The 23,517-nt window shown below is 42.7% G+C and overlaps 1 protein-coding gene across 15 annotated transcripts in view; it reads right to left on the bottom strand.

The window, feature by feature from the left end:
- Positions 1-1,968: 1,968 nt before the first annotated feature.
- Positions 1,969-23,517, bottom strand: part of ARVCF (ARVCF delta catenin family member) — a 268,860-nt gene continuing 247,311 nt past the window's right edge. For 14 of the 15 annotated variants that reach the window (XM_062010374.1, XM_062010383.1, XM_062010386.1 and 11 more), the window contains 9 exons: positions 21,596-21,723; positions 20,488-20,638; positions 18,939-19,131; positions 17,923-18,034; positions 17,267-17,357; positions 15,978-16,031; positions 10,816-10,907; positions 8,664-8,777; positions 1,969-7,271 (listed from right to left, as the gene is read on the bottom strand). In XM_062010374.1, the coding sequence (XP_061866358.1) occupies positions 8,676-8,777; positions 10,816-10,907; positions 15,978-16,031; positions 17,267-17,357; positions 17,923-18,034; positions 18,939-19,131; positions 20,488-20,638; positions 21,596-21,723 (923 nt within the window). In that variant the 3' untranslated portion in view covers positions 1,969-7,271; positions 8,664-8,675. The remainder of the gene's footprint in view (positions 7,272-8,663; positions 8,778-10,815; positions 10,908-15,977; positions 16,032-17,266; positions 17,358-17,922; positions 18,035-18,938; positions 19,132-20,487; positions 20,639-21,595; positions 21,724-23,517) is intronic. The other variant, XM_062010377.1, reaches the window with a different exon arrangement.

Here is a 23,517-nt window from a genome sequence, read left to right on the forward strand (position 1 = left end):
AGCCAATTCTCACAACTGATGTCATAAATGGTTCATCCCACCAAATGCTACTGATTGAGATCTATACTTCAAATGACAGCTACTCTCTAGGTTGTCTTAGTGCTTCAGCCAGCACATTAAAGTGAAGTCTGGTTTCTGCTGAGCCTGCGACCTCAAAGGACTGTGATGTTTGTCTTTCTAAATATTGAATTGATTCTTTAGGTCAGTGTACAGAAGAGAAGGAGAATTTATAAGGAAGTCACACCCAGCACTAGTTCCTTTCGCTTCCCAATTTAATACAAAACTGAGCGTAACAGCACCAATGTAGCAGTCCTTACAGGAGGAGTTACTCATCAGAGCAGTTATGGGACATGGGTACAGGAGCTAGAGCTTCCTCCTGTTGGCATGAGGAAGTGAAAGTCACCTCCCTGAAGGATTTTGTGCAAAGTTTTACACTTTGCCTCTGTCTCTACAGCTCAGTTAATGTCTTATCATAAAACACCTTCCCACTGTAAAAAAATCCCATCAGCTTGTACTAGGATGAGCTTCTGCCATGGCTGTACTTCAGTTGCAGAGACCTTTGCAGTAAGATATTGGGGGAGAGACCCATGAGGATGGAATATTTCCTCAAGACCCTGCTGAAACCTGAAACAGATGAGGGCTCTGGTATTTCTGGTCTCTTGTCATCAGGTTAACCTTTCACCTGCAGGACTCACTGCTTCCATTTGCCCAACCTGTGATAAGCTGGGCATAAAATCACTTTGACAGGTATCAAAGGTCAGTTGTAGAAACAACATATTTGGTTTTGCTCAGTACCTTACCCTAGAGCATCTGCTATTCATGGCCATATGAATGTATCCACAAAGGAAAAGATTTGCAGCAGAACACAGATGATACCTAGGAGCAAGATACTAAGCACCGGGGCCTACATCTTACCCCAGAACTTGTGAAACTAGATCCCCTGGCTGCAGGAACACAACCTGGACATGGCTTTACAGAACTCCTGGAGATGTGTTTGGGACTTATGAAATAAGGAGGAAGGCAAGCTGAAGGTGACCTTCTAAGGGATGTCTGCGTCGCCAGTAAACAGAACGTTACAGTGCTGTCAATGGTCCAATGAGGAATTAACATATGGCAAACTATTACTGGCAATGATTCGCCAGACTTTCACTCACAGAAGACCTGACCTCCACTCGTCTGTAAGAGCTCACAGATCACTTCTGTCAAGGTTCTGTGGGTTTTGTGCTTTGTGAAGGCACCGTGGTAACTCCGATGTGTTTAGGTGTATCCATTTCCCTACCCATCGTATCAACACGTGCCAGAGAAAGGCAAGAGAAGGAAGATCTGTCAGTAACTGACTGTTATTTGAAATACAGGGTTGACTTTTCAGTATTGGGATTTTTCTCCCCCACATAGCAACAAATGTAAATTATCTGGCGCATCCCCAAAGTAACAATTTCTCACGCCAACCAAACCTCACCCATGGCTCCAAAACTACAGATTCTCTGTTATTCTTACACACTTGTGTTTATGAGAATACTTGCACATTTCAAATGTGAAATCTTTGTAAAGCTACATGGATTTTATGACTAATCTGGGAAAGGGTAATAACTTCCCAAAAGGAAAAGGCATCAGCAAGTTCAGCTTGTGGTCCCAACCGTGCAGGCTTTGGAACAGTGACGCAGATGTCCTCCCACAGAAATATGCTTCTCTTTTTTAAAAAGGAAAAAAAAAACCCCATGATCTGCAGTCCAGGGTCCTTACAGGACTTTGTGTTACAACTCCAGCATATGGCAATGTATCAAAAATGTTCAGCTGTACTAGTTCAAAAGATATGCCAATTGCCCTCATTACCATTGACCTTTTACTAACACTGAGCATTGACCTGAGCTAGAGTTGAGTAATCCCCTGCTACAGAAAACTGCTGGTGCAAATCAAAGAGTATTTGAGATACCTGACGTAACAAAAAGATAACCAATGGCACATATATTCTTTCCAGGCATGGTTTATTGAAAACACACCAAATTGTTATCCTACATACCTGGTTTCTAACAAGCATTCTACTTGTCTGCATTATGGAAAGATCCTATAATAATAATACATTCTGTCACGGTAACATTTGTTCTATGAAAAGCATAATCCACCTGTTTTTTTTTTTCCTCTCCATACTTGTAAAATCAAACCATTCTAAGTGTTTCAGTTTATAGTACAGTGTAAATACAATGCAAAATCCCACCAGTCTAAACTACAGAGAGAATGTTGAGCAGTATTACAGAAAACACATTGTTGATTTTTGTTTCTTTTTTATTCTCCTACCATGAAAATTTTAAGGCACATGATAGTTACAAACACATTAGCTACTAATTACCAGTAAGCTTCTTAGTCTAGTTATTTTGTTGTTCTGAACAGTAAGAACCAGATTGGCAGGCCCCATAGTATCTGCACTATCCTCCTCAACTTGGACTTGAGAACATCCTACCCTGATGTAAAACTTAAGACAGAAAAAAAAAAGGTTCAGAAAACCTTCCCCTTAAATGCACTAGATTAGTTACTGTACCAATAAATCAGAGAATTTCTCTGTCAAAGTTAAGGAAACACCAGACTTCAGGGGCAACAAACCCCCCCATCAAAGCAGAAACTTGGTGAGAAACTATGCCTATATAAACACCTTTGACAACTGTGAGAGCACAACTCCATCCCAACAGCACAGAAATCCTGGCTCAAGCTACTGGCACACTATAGCTTTCACTGTGTGGGCAGTCAGCAGAAGAGACTACAACTACTCTCATGTGCCCATTTGGCTTGTGAGGCTTTGCTGACTCCCACAAGATGTGTGCCTCTCACAGGTAGCTGAGCCTATACACTCAGCTTTAAGGCAAGTAACAGGAGGTAACTCACCACCTTCAATCTCATGGAACTACTCTAAGAGTGAAAACAGCTTTGCCCAGCTTAAAAGCTAGAAAGCATCACTGACAGCTACTCCTCAGAGCTGGCAAGAACTTAAACTCATCTGCAGTTACAAACATGCCACCCCTGCTTTCTTGATGTGTCACAAAGCAAGTCAGTTCCTCGTCCTCAAGTCAGACCCTTTTGTGATGTCTTGGCAACAGAGACAAGATCTGCTTTCCTGCTACAGACACCTTCAGAATCAGCATTTCTGAGCACACCAGAGCTGAACTCAGATAGGTGGGTGTTTTACTCAGAAGACACCGAAGATCAGCTGTTCCCTGGGGAGCATTTCAAGCTGGCGACACATCTTGAGTTGTCAAAGTCACACTTCTGGATAAATTACTACTCAACTCCGACAGAAACAAAGCATCCTGAAGCCTTGCCTTCCCTCTCTCCTCCGACTGCAGACCAACCAACTAAGTTGGGAAGCTGTAAGCACAAGTACAGTTGCTCACACACTCAACAGCCAAACTTGAAGCTTCTCCAGAGGAGTCTTGATGCACAGTGCTTTTTTTTTAAACCTCCACAGCTTTGTGAAGGTGCTTGGGAGATGTGCAAGTTGCCTCTCTGGGAAGAAAGTTCTGCAGTAAGTACTTGCCATTAGAAGTCTCCCTCTCCCCTACATTATCTCAGCCTTCACTGGGCCAACAAACTTCCTCCTCCTCTTTAGCAGGAGCCTTGCAACACCATTGCTTCTTTCCACAACCACCTCTCCCACTAGAACTTCTGTGGGTAGAAATCTCTTCTACCCCAGCCCTCTGCAGGCAGATTCCCTCCAGTTTTCATAGTGGAGCCAATAGGAAAAGTGAAAGTCACACACCTGAGCCCTAAAAAGCACTGCCTGCCTTATTAGCAGGAGACTCCAGACCCTACTGCAGCTTTAGTCAAACACACTGCCACTTGCCCTTCTTTACATACAGTCCCTGCTGCCAAAAAACAATTATGGGTTCATCCACCCACATCCCAGAACAGCTCCAACAGCCACCCACGCTTGTAATAATGAGGGGAGAGGTAAGGGCAGGCACACATCCCACTAGCAAGTTCCACAGGTGAGCTTGTGCCCGTAGACACAAAGGACATTCCATCACCAGACCTGGTTCAAAGTTTCTTGCTTTGGACTTCAGCTGGTGGGCTGATAATACAAGGCAATAGTCTCACATGCAAGTCACCCTCCAATCCATTTTCTTTCCTCCAGGTCCAAACAACAGTTTGTTGAGAAGACAAAAACCACCACAGTAATGTAAACGATGGGTTATTGCTACATACTTGGGAATTGGTGGTTAGTGTAAGGCATGGGAAGGGCAGGGCTAAGATGTGTGATTCCCAGGGGAAGTCTTGGCTCATGGAGTCAGTACTTGATTTCTTGATACACCATCCTTGGCTCTTCTGTAGCAATAAACCATGTTGTCAGCTCAGAACTATGCTGGCTGCCAGGAACACTTACCCCCAGGAAAACAGAACAGTTTGTCAGGACGACCCTGGGCAGCCCGTGCCATCAGAGCTGACAGGGAGGTTTGCTGATCACAGGATGCAGTTTAAATATGGAAAGGACTTTTGGAGGAAAGTGGGATAGGGTCTGAATTTGCTTCTCAAACACTCCTTGGTCTTCTTAGCCCACTAATGACAGAGACCAAAGTCAATTCCAATCCAGATCTTGACTGTCCCTGTGGTGCTCCACTGACAGCACTGGGGTTATCTGGGATCAGAGGCCATGGACATTACTGGCCCCATGTCACTTCACTTCCCCCTTCCTGCAGTTTTCTCTGTTAACCTCTTGCTGGCTTTGAAATATCTGTATAACAACTAAAAACCACAAAGTCTTAGCAGAGACTCCTTTCAACAGTCAGGTCTTTATTTTAGGTGAACTTTTGCTCAGACTCCTTTGGTAAATATATGAAGTAGATCAGGGACAGACTGGCAGCACGGCCCTTCTCTTACACTGTTCTAATCAGCTACAAAGCAGGTTCCATTGCTAATTACTGAACGTTTTTAAAAAAATCCTTTCATATACAAAAAGAATACACCAAGTACATAACCAAAAGTGATATAAAACTCTTCTGTGTAGCTTGGTTAAAAGGGTCTCCGCGTATTGGCAAGAACAAGTATGAAAAGAGCACCATTGATAGAATATACAGTCAGACTATGTATCTGGTTTCATTGCCACACTTTATGTCTACACACAGAGAGACACTGCCCCGACACAATGCAGATAATCACAGATGTATCTTTGCTTCCCTCAATCTGCTGAGCGCCTTTGGCCCAACGGAACTCTCATGCAGGTGATAACATAAATCTTTGCTATCTTAACTTGCTCTGAGCAACTTCACCTTCCCCAGGATCCAGAAGCGACCACTGCAGCGTGCGTGGAAGATGAGGGTCAAAGGGGGAGGGTGCGAAGGAGCACACGTATCATCCAAATCACTGACAGCTTCTGGCATCAGTCTTTTTCCCTGAATCAACAAATGCTTCCCTCTCCTGCAAACTACTTTACCTGGTTTTGTTAACCTATCCTCTGCACAACAATATATATATATAGATATATAGATTTTTATTTATTTATATATATGTATTCATGTCAAATTTCTCATATACTCAAGAAGATACAAAGCTCTTGGTACTTGCTTTTTTTTTTTATCTTTTAAACTTTTTTCATTTTTTTACAAAAATGGTAGATGTTTCCTGGTACAGTAATAGCTGGGGGGAGGTGAGGTTGTGGGGATACTTCCCCTTTTTAAATTACAAAGGAAACGGCAGGCACTGAAAACTGCAGATGATGTTCGCTGGGCTCCAAAATGTGCTTTCCAGTCACACAGTTTCTTAGGAGCTTGTTTTGAACTAAATGTGGCAATTGAAGAACAGTGGCAACCAAACAAAATCAGCAAAAGTTCTCTGATGCTACTAGTGAGACATTTGCTTCCTATTCTCATCTGCTGCCCTCCCTTGACCAATGCCTGGAGAAAAATCAGTGATCTGAAGTCATTTAGTTCACGGCACTGCCAGATACCATCTACGCAGAGTATGTTCTCGTGAGGTAAAAGTTGCCCCTTGCACAAAGCAGGCCTTGGCATCTTAGAGGAGAACAGTTGCACATGGGTGAATTTCACACCAAATGAAATATGTCACCTGAAAACAAAACCAGAGTAACACAGAAATCATGATGATGGTTATTTAAAAAAATGCCAAACCAGTTCCCTTTGTGGCATCTTTCATCAGGATCTAAAGCCCAAAGCAAACGTGGATCCAACAGTGATAAATTTACCATCAAAACATAAGTGACAGACTCATTTAAAATTTATACCCTTCAAAAAGCCAGACATCCTACAACAAAGCTCCTATTTTCTTCCAGTGAGTTAACAGCTATGGCAAAACAAATCGTTAATCACCATCAATGCAACTCTGGTACATTTCAAACGTAAAAGCTCCTTATTGCAGTCTCGGAGAACAAGAACATAAAAAGCCAGCCAGCTCCATCTCTTCACATAGATTGCTGAACCAGGGACAGTGAAACCTTCAGCAAACAACTTCTCGCTATGTGGAAATAAAAACAGAGCCATTACAGAATTCCAAAGGCAGAAGTACTGTATCCCAGATGATAATGATAACATAGCACTGCGATTGATATAGCTTGCTCTAAAAGCAGATTATACAGCTTGCAGCAAGTTTGTCATCCACTCTCCAGTTCAACTGACCAGCGTTTAATGGGTTTTGTTCTGCATTTCTCTTTTCACTGAAATCCCATTAACTCACTCAACATTCCTGCACTTTCTGTGGAAATAATAAAGAAAACCTAAACGTTTTTCAAAAAAGCCTTTAAAAACGTTGAGAGTCACAGCTCAAACGAAATCCCCCCAAACAAAACCCAAAACAACGAGCCCCAAACCAGTTCTGTTCATGGCTACACCTACGATATCATCTCAAATACTCTGCAGTTTCACTTGTGAAGCTGTTGTCTTTGCTGCCACGTGACCTCCACTTCTCATACTTGGCACCATCCACACCTAAAAGTCACCCTAGAAGGCAGCCAGCTAGACGGAAGCTTGGGTTCTCTTTTTCTTGCTTGCTTTCTTCTTGCAGGAGTGGGAGAGAGGGGGAGGTGGTGGCTATTCCTGGGTGGGAATGTAACTGAGTTCAAAAGCAATCTGTCTTGCTGTAAGGCATGGTGCTCCAGGGTTGGCAATGGCAGGCAGCTGTCTTCTCCCCACACCCTCCTGGAATCTGCAGCCTGGCCAGTGATGCAGCGCCCTCCGAATCTGAATGGCAGTGGTGACTGATGAGATCCTCTGTGTCGATTCAATGTTTGTTTCTCCCCCTCAATTACAAAATAATGTGGTTGGACTCTAGCCCTGCAAAGTAAAGTCAAAACTGGTTAACACCAGCAAGTAACACAACCCTGGTGATTTCCATCACTCAGTGGCAGGACAGTGACTGGAAATGCCAACCCATCCCCAATATCAGAGTTCCTGGAAGAGTGTGACTGTGAGAAAACAAGCACAGACCTCATTTTTCAAAGTCTGTAACCCAAGTGCAAACCTTCACTGCTCAGAGGAGCAGCACAGGAGAAGCATATGGCACTAACCATATGTGTTTGCCCCTGACCTTTGCTGGGCCAATGAGGCTGACCAGGCAGCTCGCCCCAGCTGTGCAAAGCCAATGGTGATAGAGCTGGCTCTATAGCTACCTAAGAGTACCCAATAGACTTAGAGGACTGTTCTGGGCAGGTGCTTCCAACTCAGGGATAGAAACAATCTGTAGACAGCTGGCACCTATATCAGACTCTTAAATGAAGGAGGAGGGGGAAGAAAAAAAAAAATCCACCACCACCCAGAAACAGAGGAGTTTTCTCTCCCACTAATGCAAGTATTTCCCATGTAGAGCTATGGGAGTGAATGATGTTTTGTAATTTGGGCCTTAAAGGCCTATTGTCCACTCTGATGGGAAAGCTGCCCACTGCCTTTGCAACAGTCACTAAGACTTTCCTTTAGTCATAGCCAGGGGCACAAAACCTGCTGTTCCAAACATAGCGTCATATCTGATGGTGTGCCAGGAGGTACAAGCAGGGCAGAGGGCTGTCAAGCAAGACAGCAGGAGATGGATTAGCAGTGGCAGGAGTAAAGAAAGGCTAGTGACATTACTGAGGAACTTGGCACGTGGAGAAGGCAGAGAACTGGAAAGCGACAGAGGCACCTTTCTTCAGCAACAGGGGGAAAAACAAGGGAACTGAGAAGTGGGAGTTGTGGGTCAATGTTCATTGTGCAACCAAAATCATCTTTCCTTGCAAAGGAACGTGGCCAGCCAGCAGCTTTCCTGCAGATGGGTAAGGCTGTGTAATTCATGGGAACCTTAGGGGACATCCATAAATAATCAAGGATATGCTTTTCCTTAAGTCTCAGGATAAGCCTCATAACGAGCATAGAGGAGAAAAAAATGGTTGGAAGCAGGAGCACGCTATTCAAATGAATTCCCATGGCCTAACAGCAGAAACCTTTCCCATTTCAGCTGACAACCAATCGTTCACAATATTAGTTTTCTGTCTGACAGGTTATTTTTTAATCAAACTAACAGTTTTGTTCAATTGCATTTCACTAAAGAGACACTGAATAATATAAACACCACTTCTTTTTCCAAATGCATTTTCATTTGTCTGAAAGGACCCAGTTAGCCTTGAAGAGATTCCACAGCGATATAGATCATGCACAAGTTAATCACTAGCACCAATTACCATTAAAAGGACCTACCATGCATGCAAATTAGACCCAGGAGTCAACAGGCTGGGGTTTAATGTCACGGGCATCCACCAGATTCACCGAAGCCCTGTTACTCCTGTTAATGTTTTTCCTATTTGTGTCATTCTGCAGCACAGGGTGAGGAGTTAAAGGCAAAACAGAGCGGATTAATCAAACAAAACCACCAAACAAGTCAGCTGAAAGGAGGACAGGGGAAAATTAGTGGTAGAGAAAGAAACAAGATCAGCAAAGGCACAATACTGACAAAAGCATCTGTAACAGACAAAAGGCTGCACTTCCCTGCTATCATCATTCATGATTTTTGGCCACTCTTGAGCCTCAGAGCTGTGGCTCTCAGTTCACAAGCCAGAAGATCCCACAGATACATTTCTGTTTCACAGCACAGGAAGAGGAATGAGCAGCAGCTCCTCAGCCCTGCCTGACTGAGGGCAAGGCAGCATCTGCCTTCCATGTGCACAACAGGCTCAGGCCAAGTCACCCACAGCCCTTAGAACCAAGAGGCAGCACAGACTATGGGAGACATTGTCAAGGTGAAGTGATTTTCTCTTTCTCATGAAAACAAAGCAATTACTCACTGAACTCTGGGGTTGTGCTTCCCTTCAAACATACAGTTGAGTTTGGGCTGCTTGGTGTGATATTGAGAGCAGTATCTGACCACCATAATGAATTTTAAGTGTCAAATAACACAGCTATTTGTTAATTTTCCTGCCTTAGCCTATTTCCCTTAGACATTTTCTGTCAAGTTCTTATTGACCAACATTCTTACACCACTTACTGCATTCATTCCCACTGCATCCTTGAAAAACACATTAGAAGTGTGGTGAGGGAACTAGAAAGTTTGTTTTGCTGACCCTGGGTCAAGCATGGCTGTCTCTTGCCACACCAGATCAGGAAGCCACTTTGATTAATTTGACTCCTCAGCTCAGTTTTATCAGTTCCTGAAACAAATGAAGGAGCACAATCATCTCTATGACTGGGCAGCCTCCCACAGGGTGCAGCTACACCCAGAACTGGCAAATTGGAGAGTGATCTATGCTTAATGATGTGTCCAGCTGGACTCTGAGGTGAGCTGCCCTTCTCTGAGGTGCACCTTCAGGAAAAGGCAGGACACTGCAGGAAATGCATGACCAGGCAAGTTGATAGAGGCAGACTGATGCAGCAGGACATGTGCTTAGTTCATAGTCTATGGAAATATTTTCCCTCCAAATCACATTTTAATTTCCCTTGTTCAGTAATAAGGGGTTTTCCTTTCAATTGGCTGAAGTTGAATTGTTTCCACAGAACATCAATCACCTGGGTTTTCTGAGACTACCAGCAGTGTGCTGAAGGTTACTAAAGACAGCCTTCTGTGGACTAACAATAGTATTTTCTACCACTGACTCTTGTCTCACTGAGCCCTCTTCTTCCACCCCTTTCTCCCTGAAATGATTTCCCCAGGGGAAACAGAAGCCTGTTTTGAGGCTGGGGGGCACTGATGGCCACAGCATCAACTGATTTGTAAAAAGGTCTCCTGAAAAGGCATAACACCACAACAGAAATTGCACTGAGCCATGTCTGTACACAACCCACAGCACAAAGAGTTGTGTGAAGGAAGGTGGGTTTTTTAAGTTAGAAAGTTGTTCAGTTGGTTTTTAGAAGGCTTATGCCCAACTCTCCCTCTCCCTGGCCCATGCCCACTGCCCATGATGGGAACACATTGCAGAAATGAATCCTGGTCACTACACAGCTGTACACAGAGACAGAGAACATTTGCTTCTCTTGGTGAGAATAAAGCAGTGAAGGGACTCTTCTCAGAACAAAGTCTGAGCACAGTTACAGGCTTTAGCGCACAGTTATATACTTCAGGGTAGGGGATGCTGCTTGGACAAGGGTGACAGGACAAACACCTGCTATTTTAACAGCCTCATCCATTGACAAGAACACAGTGACTGCCTGAATTTGCTCCTGCACTGGAGAGCAGCATTTTGTTTTTATGTCCAGTTAGCCGAGTGCTAAGCTACAAAACAGTGCCTTTATCTAATAAAAGACAGTCCTTTACAGCCCTCTGATGAGTAACTAACTACCTCATATTTCTTGCTGAGGACACCAGGCTTCCTTTCTTTTAAAGGCACTAACTGGCACTCAGTAATGAAAGGAAGCTCACTTTTAAAGGTTCTTTCTCCGAGGCATCCCCTGTGTTATCACTGGTCTTGTATTTGCGCTCCTTGTCCCGGTGATCGATGGTGGAGTACCCATCTGAGGAGAAATAACACAACAGTCAGGCATGAACCCCAGCAAAGGCAAAAACATAGCTGTGCAAGCAGAATTCTTCAGCAAAGAAACAGGAACAGAGACTGTTACAACCCAAAGGTGCTGGCAGCTTGCTTCTCACGTGTGTTCCAGCTCTGAAACATCATTTTTACCAGCTTAAAGCAAAACAGAAAAGCCCTATTTTTCTATCACTGCCAGGTGCTGGCACTCATTAGCAAGCAGCACCATTTTCATCCCAGGCTGCTGCACTTTTTAGCATGCCCAAGAAAAGCAGCAAGTTGTCATCTCATGCCCTGTGGCTAATGAGCATCAAATTCAGCCCAAATCTTGCGTACCTTTCTTAGCAGCCTGAGTAATTGGCTGTGTTCATTCTCTGAGTGCTCTGCAGCATTCTCCCAACTCTCCCTCAGCCTGACTACTAGCAGGACATGACAATAATTTGGAAGAGTCCCCTTCAGAGCACTGAGAAAAAGGGCCTATCATGTTGGAAGGAATCCTCACGCAGACCCTGCTGTGCTTGGACTGTCTGTCATTACAAAATAGCACCTGTTGGTGCTTTTTCTCCTGACAACAAGGAACAATATGAAAGCATGATGAACACAAAGGAGAAAACTGCAAGGAGGGTTTTATAAAGAAATGGCTCTAATTATTTCAGAACCTTTGCTTTGAATCATTGTCAGCCAATGCAGATCTTAATTTATTTCCCTGATGCAAATTTCCCTCATTATCAGTGACAAATAGATTCTCTTCTGCTTGCCTTTGACAGCGTTGTAATCTGGAGTAAACGACATCCCAATTTATAGCCCCCTTAGGCTTTTGTTTTCCTCTGTGTAACTGAGGCATCATTAATGTTTTCATATCCTGGCAAACTGAGTTCTTAGAGTACCACAAAAAGGTTTTGCATAAACTATAACATTGTTCCTTTCTTGGTTTATTGCTTGTCTGCAACAGGTCATTAAGAAAAAGTAATGAGTGTTTTTGGGGGGTTCCCATGGTACAGAGGCACTGTTTGCCCACATGACACAAGCACACACAGCTAGAGTGACTCATACCTAAGGCAATAGCCAATGTAGAGCCCTCAAGGATGCTTCTGCTGGCCACAGCCAGGTGGGTTTTAAGAGAGATGAGGTTTTCCTGTGTAACTCATGAATAAAAGTGCACACAAACCCACCACAAGTGCCTCAAGTGACATAAATATATGTCACCATGGGTAGTAACAGATTATTTAACCACGCTGCCTAAAAATAACAGAAGCATTTTGGAGTTATACACACAGTACACAGATCTTAAAAGCACAAAAATAACGGCCACCCAGAGCTTTACTTACATTTGTTGACAATGAAGATGCCTTACATTCTTGGCTATTCCTTTCAAATAAAAAGGAAAAAACCTAAAGCCTGACAGCTGCACCCAGCTACCCAGCCAGCATTTGCAGAGGAACACAGCACCTATCATTCCCTTTCAACTGACAGGCTGCAAGTCAGTCATATCCTAAAGGCTCCTGTTACTTAGGAGTAAATAGTTCACATAGGTATGCATTTAAAAGATGGAAACATGCTGACTCCTCCCTCAAAAATCACTCACAACAACTGAGTGGTAGCTGTTCACAGTCTAATATTAATTATACTCACAAGGATGTTTTAGCTAAGTTTGCATTTTTGTAGTGCCATCATCATGGGCAATGCACAAACATACTTCTAAATTGATTGTCAAGGCACAAAGGAAACCTTTAACCTGCCCCCAGAAAGCAACAGCTACTAAGGGAGGCATGGCAGCTGTGCTACTACTTCTCAGAGAGCAAAGTCAGAAGGACTGTAATCACAAAACATTAAAAGCACAACAGAACTTTAACACTACTAAAACATGTTTAAAAATGCTTACCCAGGACAACAGCAAGAGGAAGGTCAAGCTTTTGGACACTGGCAGTAATCTAACAACAATGGTCAGGAACTTTGTTCTTCATATTCAAGTTCAGACCTGTTTTGCAATTGCCACTGTCAGCCCACTGCTGTGTGCTCTGCAAGCTGATGGTGCTGCAAACATTGGCACTAATGGATTACCCACTGCCAAAAACCACACACTGTGCTAGGACTTGGGCAAGATAAGCAGAGCAGAGCAAAGGAGTTCATGATTTGACCTAGTATCTAATACATTGAAGGAGGCTGCATCAGAGTAACACCTCAGTGCCTCAGAGACCACAGGTGTCCAGAGACATTAGAAAATGCTGCTGCTCCTGTGCTGCAGATTCATTCTAAAAAGCAATCAGAATTAACTGTTTCTGTGGCATAAAGGAGACCTATAGAGATCTTGCTGCTCCAACGTACAAGTGCATCACTCTGACTTAATACAATACAATGGACAAAGTTACATGGGTCAGAGGCACATTCCATTCTTTGCTTTGTGAATCTCAACTTCCCATTTGTTGTCCTCTATGTTGCTTTCAGAACCTCACGCTCACCCTGCAGCAACATTTTTATGCCATCATATATTACAGGACCAAATGCTTGATGTCAGTCTATTTGTGTCCTTGCACAGCTCTCAAAGATCAAACCTCTGGACCCATGAAAAAGGAGGAGAGGAGAAAGGAAAAGTTATGCCTGAAGATGGGCATGTGGGACAGTGGCATCTGAACTACATGTCTCTAGTCTGCACAATTCTCAGCTCATAGATGCTCTCCTCTGACTGACTGTAAGTTAACTGAGGCACAGATAAGAGTTTTCTAAAACTCAAACATGTGGTGCACAGCTTTGAGATCACGGTTCTGCTGCTTCTGCAGACAGCTCAGGGTCACAGTCACCCTCAGGCAGCACCAGGACAATGAACACTGATAATCTTCAAATTACTCAGTGCAGAGCCACTTGTCTGGAGCTGATGAGGTCTGACAGACCTGAGCTGTCTCTGCGCTGAGCTGTCTAGTGCACCCCACAGTACCTCATAATACATGTTTTCTTCCATTTCTCATGACATCCACACTCTACCCAGGCCCTCTTATTATTCCAGACAACAGGCATCTGACTGGTTTAGCACTGCCACCTGAGGGAGAATGTCCCTTCCTGCCTCACAAGCTACACTGATAGTCAATCAATTTCCTGTAAAGAGAAGGATGATCCCCCAGAGCATTAGCAAACAAGCTGAGATACCAATAGCAATTTTGTTTTGCCATCTTAAAAAGTCAACATAGGTTAATATTAAAGGTCCAAGTGCAAAGACAGATGAACCCTGATAAAAAGAGATAACAGATGAGTGGCAGAGAGGTGGTGATATTCTGGAACAAGCAGTCCTGTACACTGCAGGGGAGCAGGAAGAACACCTGGGCTGGAAGGACCCGGCTGAACGGATGGGTACATGTAACACACGTGGCATGGAAACTCAGTGAGCCCTGCACTGGCGTGGTGTCTGAGGCAGGCTCAGGACCAAAACCATACAACAGAAAGATAATTATGCAACCTGGAAGCATCTGAATTAAATGAAATGGAGAATGTAAACTTGGAGACATAAGAATTCTTTTAAACACAGTGAATATAAAGTAGAAAAACGTTAGGGCAAGTGAAATCAGAAAGAGAGGAAGGCAAGGGAAAATCCACACAGCTGCAAACATAAGCCAGGTCAGTCTCTCTTCTGGAGGCTCAATGTAGATTAGTGTAGAGTATGTGGGGATACAACCAAACTGCTCATTGGAGGTACAAACCCAGAGGACTGCATGTTGATGTTCTGCTTCTTTTATCTGCCAGTTCATTGCAGAGCAGAAAAAGAACAAAAACTCCAGAACACAACAGTCCACAAACAAGTTAAAATCAGAAAACATGACTAGAGCAGCTTCTTGTGTAAGTATGCCTCTTGCAAAATATACACAGCATTTGGAAGTGCCTGAAGGAAAGACATTAAGTACCAAGTTGTTATTCCACTTCCTTGGAATCAAGGATAGTGAACTGTATAATCAGGTGACCTCTGAAACAGCAAAAAGGAAAACCTGACAGATGTCATCATCTAATATTGATAAAAAGACTGAAGGACAGAACAGCCCAGAGAATCTGCCTGATGTACATATGCTGTTACTTTGCCATTTGATGTCTTACTCAGAGCTGTACCAGTAACTCCTGAAAGCATAGAGCCACAACTGATACTGAGACTATGAACAACCAGCACTGCCCATTCTGCAGCACCTGCTAGCAGCAGCTATCCTGCCAGGCAACCTTCTCTGAAGTGATTTTCTTCCACTGTGAGAACAAATGTTTCAGTGTTCCCTTAGGCAAAATACTCATGGACAGTTGATTCATGGCAAGTGGCATCTCATTTTTCTAAGAACACAAAAGGTAATATATACCTGTTATTTTAACTTCTCACAAGCCTGGCTTTCAGCTTGGTTTTAACTTGCTATTTTTTTTCCAGCTACCATCACAAATAGCAGTGTGTCAAACTGATTTGGAGACGTTAATACAGGTATTTAAATACAAATGTCAACTGGAAGAAGAAAAGCAAATTCACAAGAGACCACACAATACCTTCACCTCAGTAAAGGAAAAAAACCCTCTTAAGTGTAGAACTATGGAACTTATCAGAAAGCACTTCACTGACAATAGATAAAGTTAAATGAAAGGTGAGGCCAGGAATATTTTATACAATAACTTACTTTTTGTTTTACTTACAGAAAACAAAGGCAGAACTGATTTAAACACAAGTGTTATATTGAAGTTAATATTCAACTCTCTTTTTCCTTTTGAATCCCCAGACTTCCAAATCGGCAATAGGGAATGCAGCTGACTCAAGGATAAGAGAGTAAAATGAAAGCTGGGTCAGAATATTTCCATTATACACTTAGAGTAGTGGAGAAATTGATATGTACATTCTACATGTATTGAGAAGGGAAAAAAAAAGACAGGGGAAATAAACAAACAAAAAGACGACTACCAATCCTTTGTAAGGTAACGTTCTGGTTTTAAATGTCAGCTTTATCCATCTGAAAGAATATCACCTAGAGAAATGACTGAACTTTCCTGTGAGTGACAGTGTGCTCTATTGAAACAGACAGAGGGCTTGATGTATGACTGAATTTACCTGGGCCAAGTTCATCCATAGGTATCATATCACGACTCCCAGCCTTCTCGTTATCTGTAAAACAGAAACATTGAAATGACTTGAGCTACATTTGCTTTTCTCAACACCTGGTACTTTTAAATTAGTCACAGGGCCAGTCACACTGAACACAGAGGCTATTGTAAAAAAAAAAATACCCAAACCAAGACACCAAACTATTCAATTTTTATCCATTCAGAAAGGGAAATTTTATTTAAGCTCTCCAGAGAGCCCAAGCAGTCCCTACATTTTCTGCTTTGGCACTGTAATATGGAACTCCCTCTCTCTAAATGGTAACAGAAATCAATTTGCAATTTTGCTGCTATTTAAGAAGCTTCTCTCTGGTCTCTCCAGAATGTAAGAGAAAGAAAACAAGTAAGGGTGCAGCTTCACATGGCACACAACTCAATCTAGCAGCCTGCTGAGCCAACAGAAAGCTAACTCACAAAGAAAACAAGAAATTTATTGTCAGATCAGCAAACTGACCCAAGTCATCCTCAGTCTGCATAATCTGACAGATTTGATCAAAGACAAGCAAGGTGAAAAGAGGCAAGGCAGCACAGGGCTGTCCTTTCTGCAGTAATCTGCAGTTAAATCAGGTAAAGGGCAACATGGCTAACTCTGCTGTAGGAGACTAAATAGTTCCGAAAAGAAATTTTGACACTGGAGTGCTAGAAACCAGAACCAGATTCAGAGACAATCATAACAAAACCAAAGCTGGAGCTACACCAGTGTTGGTACAGCTGCATCGGGCCTGAAGAACAGGCACAGACAGGTTTAGCCAGTGTTTGCATAAACTGTTTCCAGTGAAAGGAACTACATGGTAGAGGAAGAGGCACTGCCAAAAGAGACACATTTATCTAGAAAGGAAGAGTCTCCAGTATTGAGTAAGGGTAAGGCCAAGCCTACCACCTGGCTGAAGGCTCAATTTGTTCATATAAAACACTGTCAAACAAGGCTGTTGTCTTCTTTTGAAGTTCCAACTCATGTCTATCCTAAAATCTCCCAGGAAGATTTAGCTGACTATGCTGCACACAAGCTGAGGAAACACCATTAGCAGCATACATCCCACATGGAAAGGAATTCCATCCATATCCAGCGTTGATCATTTTGGAACCATGAGGTAAAAAGCACCTCATCAATAACAGATTTTTGCCCCTCTCACTCCTGGCCCATCACTCCCAAAACATTGATGTGGCAAATCCAGAAAAAAACCCAAACAAACCAACAAGCAAAGCATCATAGGAAAACTGATAAAGAGCAGAACTGACCTTGACTTTTATCCACCAAAGGCAAAGTGCTGTCATCATAGCCAGACCTGCCAGCAGTACCTTTGGAACCCTTTGGAGCTGCAGAAACAGACTACGAGACAAAAACCACATAGATATGACACTGCTGCTTGTGGAAATCAAACCAGAAAGTAAACAAACCAACAGCATAGAGAGAGATCACAGAATGCTGCTAAGCCCCCCTTCTATTGATAATATGGCACTGGAGTATTTTCTAATTTTCCTATAGATTTGTTGGTGGAATGCTTCTCCTGTTATCAAAACAGCAGCAGTGTAACAAGGAGCAAAACCTTTCATAAGGAAAGAGGAGGAGGCTGCATGTCAAGAACAGGTGGCTGCCCCATGGTGCTAGATGGATCATTTCAAATGAGAGACAACTGACAAAAGACATGCTTATGCTTCCTTCAGTAAAGCATTTGGCCTGTACAAGGTGGCATACTTCCAAAACCTTAGAGAGCTACATTTCATAGACCACTGAAAAACACACCCAGCAAGTATATGCATGATGCTGTGGCTAAATGGATCACAATACACTGTTCTGTCACTGAGAAAAGAGCCACAGTCCATAATCTATGAGGATAACTTCTGCTCAAGCATTTCCATAGCTACTAACTAAATCTAAGACACAGTATCTTTACCTGGAAGTGTGATTTGTTCCAGCCATCCTTCTGTAGGGCGTTTCGTAGTTCTTTATAGCTCCAGATCATCTGAAGAACGTGAGATGCTGCTTTTGTTTCTCTGGGAGACTGGCTGATTTGCAAGATACAATTGGAGCTTTAGTAGCAAGCAATAGAACACTACTCACATGCTGACTTCCTTGCACCAGCACAGTAATATCCAGGAGATACCTAGTACTCCATACATGGTTTGAACATATAAGCTATAGAATATATGTGAAATCATTCAGTGACTTCATGTATACAGGTATTTACTGACAGAAAAAGCACAAAAGTTGTAAATTGTGCAGATTTCTGGGTTTTCACATGGGTTGCTGGGCAAAACTGAGGCCAGAGTGACTCTTTTGTCCTGTAGCTGTCATAAACAGAAGACAGATGGATTCTGTCCTGCCAAGATTTACTTACAAAACCCAAATCCAGAATCTAATCCACTTTTCAAATCTATAAAGCAGCCCATGTCTGACTGGCTGAACTATACAAAACAGACTTTCCGCTAAAGCAGTCAGGACACAATATTGAACCGAATGGCAGAGTGAAAATTGGTCACTTCAAATTACCACCACCAGCCCTTTGACCAAAACAACTGCGCATCTTTAACTATTTCACTTGAAAGACACGATCAAACAGATTTCATCCCTCATGTTCCAGGAATGGAACAGCTGCCACACGAAAAAGGTCTCCCACACTAAAGATCAAATGGTGTCTACTAAACACATACACAATGCTAACGTGTATCTAACAAGGACAGAGCATGTCTTAACAGGGCTGAAGTGACTACTCAATTAACTTTGGTTTTAATCAAGTAGATCTAGTAAAGGTGCTGACTTTTTAAGGCATATGTATTAATCACTCTGAAATTCAAGGCTCTGAAAGGCTGGGTTGCTTTAATACTTTCACAATGCAAAAGCTGCTGTTCATAGGGACATTTTCATGTTTGTAGTGAGTTCTTATGCATTTTACTTTCACCTGTTGCTTACCTTGACTTGCTGATAGCTACCAGCTTCTGAATGCCCTGTGTCTGGATCAGAGACCTTGCATTTTCTGAGCTGTCAGTAATGATTTCATGGATGGTATTCAACACTGCAACCACAGTATCCTCTTCCAGGTTCTTTGCAGATCTCTGCTGCCTGCTGGGCAAATTTCTTACCAGCTCACCCATGGCATAACTACCTAGATAAAGAGAAGAGATACTATCAGGCAGCCCTAATAATCATTTCAGCTCCCCCCCGAAATTATAAAACTCAAGGGTGTTTGCCATGTTAAAAAAACTTTATACTGTGCATGTTTGGAACCTCAAGACTGTAACTTAACAGTCTATTTATCATTATTTCAAGGTGACTGAGAGTTGATACCAAAGACAAAGTCCTTCATCATGAATGCTAAAAAATATTGACAAGAAAAAAAGCAGCAATCTTTACTGAGAATTTTACAGGCAGCATCTATCATAGTTTGCAATGCCCGAGGCAAAAAGCATCCAGTAGCTGCTGCTAATGCCACACATTCATGCTAATACATGCACATGGCTTACTCAACTTAGCCTTGTAACAGGCCTTCTGGGGCAAGGTGTGCAGCCATGCATTTATTAACCTTCCCCCACAAAAGGTAAGAGTATTTCCTCCTGGGTGCAGTTAGCCTTCTCAGTGTGTAGTACTGGAGAAAAAGCGAGGAGTCCGGAGTTTATTACTCCCAGGTGTCCGTCTGTACCATTTGCCTGGCTACACTCCTGAACTACTAAGAAGAGAACCTGATGTATTAAGGCGAAATCTCACCTTGCTATTTGTTAGTATCAACTTTGATGACGGCCCTAAACACTTTACTAATGTTCCCTGGCCTGACAAGGTTATGGTTTAAACAAACACATCTGTGAAATACAGAGGCAACCAGAGGAAAACTCAACTCACAGCTGAATCTTTCAAGATTCCTACTTAAAGGCAGATGAATTCTTATTTACCCTATTTGCATAGCAGCTAATGAGCACTGCTGAACTAACTTGAGGAAGAGTGAGCTGTTAGATGTCCAGCTTCTACAAGGACCTACCACACAAAGAGATGAGGAGGGAAGGAGGCAGTGAGAAAAAAAGGGACAATTTTAGGGCCTGCTAGTCTTCCTCAGGTTAGCTCAGCATGCCAAGGGCAAGACTCTAATCTAAACAGCAGGCCTAAGGAAAAACAGCTCTGTAACCACCATGTGTGACTAGAAGCACAATGTCAACCAGAGCTAAGGAAGAGTTAAAAAACCTCATAATCCACTCAATCCTCTGCACACCTACAGATATTCCCTTCTCCTGCAAAAATCTACATCTGTGCTTACTTCTGAGTTAGGGATTTCCCTCGAAGCACAACTTGTTTGAAATGGCTGGAAACCCATTCTGAGATGACAGCCCTCCACTTGATGACTACAGAGTCATCTCAGGTAACACAGATGGAAACTGCACATAAAATGAATCCTCAGCACAAGGGACAGAAAATGTGAGGCCTCTCAAGGCTATGCAAGATCCCAGTCTGGTTAGACACGTTCAGAAGATACCTATAAGATCTTTATTGCGACGATCCATGGAAAGGTTTCTCAGGGCAATGGACACAGCCCTCACAACCTTGTCAGAGTCAGACTGGAGCAGCTCCACCAGCACTGGTAAACCTCTCTCCTTCCGCACTGTTGCACGGATGTATGTAGACCACTGAGCAGAACACACAAGAGAAAAGAAACAACACAAAGTATTGTGAGTTAACATATCTGCCCTTTCTTTGCCCCTGGCATTTCTTTCAAGTGATGTAATTCTTTTGTTTCCCTGCAAAGATTAGTTAGGTTATGTGTGCTGATGCATCTATAACTCAACCCATCACTCAAATTCATCAAGCACTAAGGAAGAAAGTATGTGGAAATTCATCCTACAGCTTAGCAAGCTGCTGGGGAAAAAGGACAGAAATAGAATGAAGAAGCATCATCCACAGCATCTGTTATATACACACCTCAGTGTGAAAACACTTCCCTCTGGATTAGGAAAAAAGAGGTCATTTGGAGGGAACAGTAATGCATCCGAAGCATCTGTTGTCTCTCTGCACCTCCAATTTCATGCTTTTTTTCTGTTTCGTGATTGCTTTTAAAATAAACTGTATTCAAGACAGCTGGAGACACCACCCTGCTGCTCTTCAGGCTGTTGCTCAGTCCCACTTTGCCACGTGGTTCTAGAAGAGATCAGGCGTACCTTTGAGAGAAGCGCCTGCTTAGTGCTGGGGATGCTTCAAGAGACGATAGCAGAGGACACTATGGAGTCCAGCTTCGTGAGCAATCTGATAATTGAATGAATTAAGTATTCAGGACACTTAATCATCTATCACAGGCTTTTCTGAATGGACAAAGCAACGGTTAAGTGGTTTACATAGTAAAACCTACTCATGGTTAAATTGTCATGAGCTCAGTGACACTTCTGCTACACAAACACCATCTGTCCAGAAGATGAAAAACAACTTAAGTGGCCAAATCAGATGGGAAAAATTTCTTTGGAGTTCCCACCTCCTTCCTTTTTAAGAGAGATGTAGATGCACAAAGCAACAGCACACTTGTAATGGAACATACCTTTGTTCTTTACTTAGACAAAGGAGACAAAAGAGACTACAGAGAAGACTGCACTCACCATCCAGTTGCCAGCACTGAGATTCTGCAAAGCACCTGCTGCAGCTTCCAGAGTGTTGAAGTTCTGACTTTCTGTGAGGATGGAGAGGTACAGTCGGACCACATCTGGCTGGTACAGTAATTCAAAGCCTGCAGGTGGGAGGAGAACAGGCACAAGAGGAGCAGAAAAAACAATGTATGAATAAACACATAACATAGCTTTTTTGTTTGTTTGTTTTTTACTCACAATAAGACCACAGCCAAGAGGAAGCTACAGCACAGAAAGGCTTCTGCCATGTCCAGGACATTTTATCCAGTTGTAGAAAATGGCAAACACATGAACTCACGCACAGGACATTCACCTGGACTCAAGGTCTCTCTGTCTGTCTGCAGGTTGACAATTTTTAATGAAATCTGTGCTATGCTCTATACTGCCAGCAGGCTGAGTACCTATGTGTAATAACAAGGTGATAACTGTTGTCCGCAGCAATTCTTCCTTTGAAGAATTGAGTTGCAAATTCACCTTGCACTCTTGTTTTAATTCCAATCTGTCTCAGTGCCTTTAGAGACACAAACAACACAGCCAAAGAGGGCAAGCTACACTATCAGATTGGCCACCCCATTCTCACACCTAGGTGACAAATGAAAGATGCAGGTGTCAAAATGACTAGAATCCCTAGCTGGTAGGGGCAGGGAGAAATGCTGACTTCAGTTCAAGAGCAGCGTGAACCGCTGCTCCTGAACCAGCATCCTACCACACTGGGAGACTTGGACAGACATATGTTAACTAAATATCCCCAGAGTCACCCTATCAGCTTTGCAGTTTAAGCATGACAGGAATGAGAACTATTCCCAGCATTGCCACAGATTCCTTTTGTGAAGCTGAGTAACTGACAGTAGCATCTGTGTCTACTTCCTCATCCACAGGATTAGCATTTATCCATCTACCCACATTAAAAAGGGAGCATTGAGTTGGAAGCAATTTTTATCTATCTTTCTTCATAAGGTGTGGCATGACACGCTGCATCAATGAGGGGTGAGTAAGCAAGCATCCAGTTAAAGGACTTGCCAGACAAACACAATTGCGAGGATCATGCTTGATGTTCAGATTATAAGAACGAACTAAAATCCCTGAAGTGTTCTGGTGAGTGCAGGAAGGCACAAGCATCCTGTAGTCAACATCTACAGTTACTGTATCTGGAAGCTATTTCTGAATTGGTGGCTTTTGGGGTGTTTAGATTTCAGTAAATTTCAGCAGATGTTACCTAGGAAAGGATTTCTGGAAAAAGAAAACATGAAAGAACGCACTAAGGTGTGAATGAGACTGGGCAAAGAGGAAATGAGAAGCCTGTTTGGAGCAAAAAAAAAGGTTTTTTTCCTTTTTATTATTTGTACACATGAAAAGAATGTGTTTCACATAACAAGATGCTGTCCTACAAACATAGTATAACTCTAATCAGGTTTTACACAAGCAAGTGATGAAACCTAAAAACACATACCAATTCCTCTCTTCAAAAATCACCCATCTCATATACACACTTTTCAGCACCTATCACAGATGATTGTATTTCAGACAGCTCAGATCAAACCTAGACTGAACAATGCTACCCTATCCAGTTGGTATCTTCTAGACTTCTTTTTTCTTTTACAAGTTTTCTGTTGCAAAAGGCTTCCTGAAATTAAAGCCTGACATTTCAAACCCAACTGTTTCTCCAGATTTTTTCATGCAGTTATTGCTGTGGGGCTGTGTGAGTCAAGATCTCAGAACTCAGTACTTTAAATCTTGTATAACATACCCATAAACACAGGCCAGGTTAACCCTCTGGATATACAGGGGTTATTTATGCCGTTGAAAGCAAGAAAGCACGCTTCATCAGCCAAGGGATTCTTTGCTCCATACCAAAAGATGGATCCTGTGTATGAGGATCCACGAGCTCCAGTGTG

The sequence above is a fragment of the Colius striatus genome, chromosome 17 (genome assembly GCF_028858725.1).
Source record: "Colius striatus isolate bColStr4 chromosome 17, bColStr4.1.hap1, whole genome shotgun sequence".
Taxonomy (NCBI): Eukaryota; Metazoa; Chordata; class Aves; order Coliiformes; family Coliidae; genus Colius; species Colius striatus.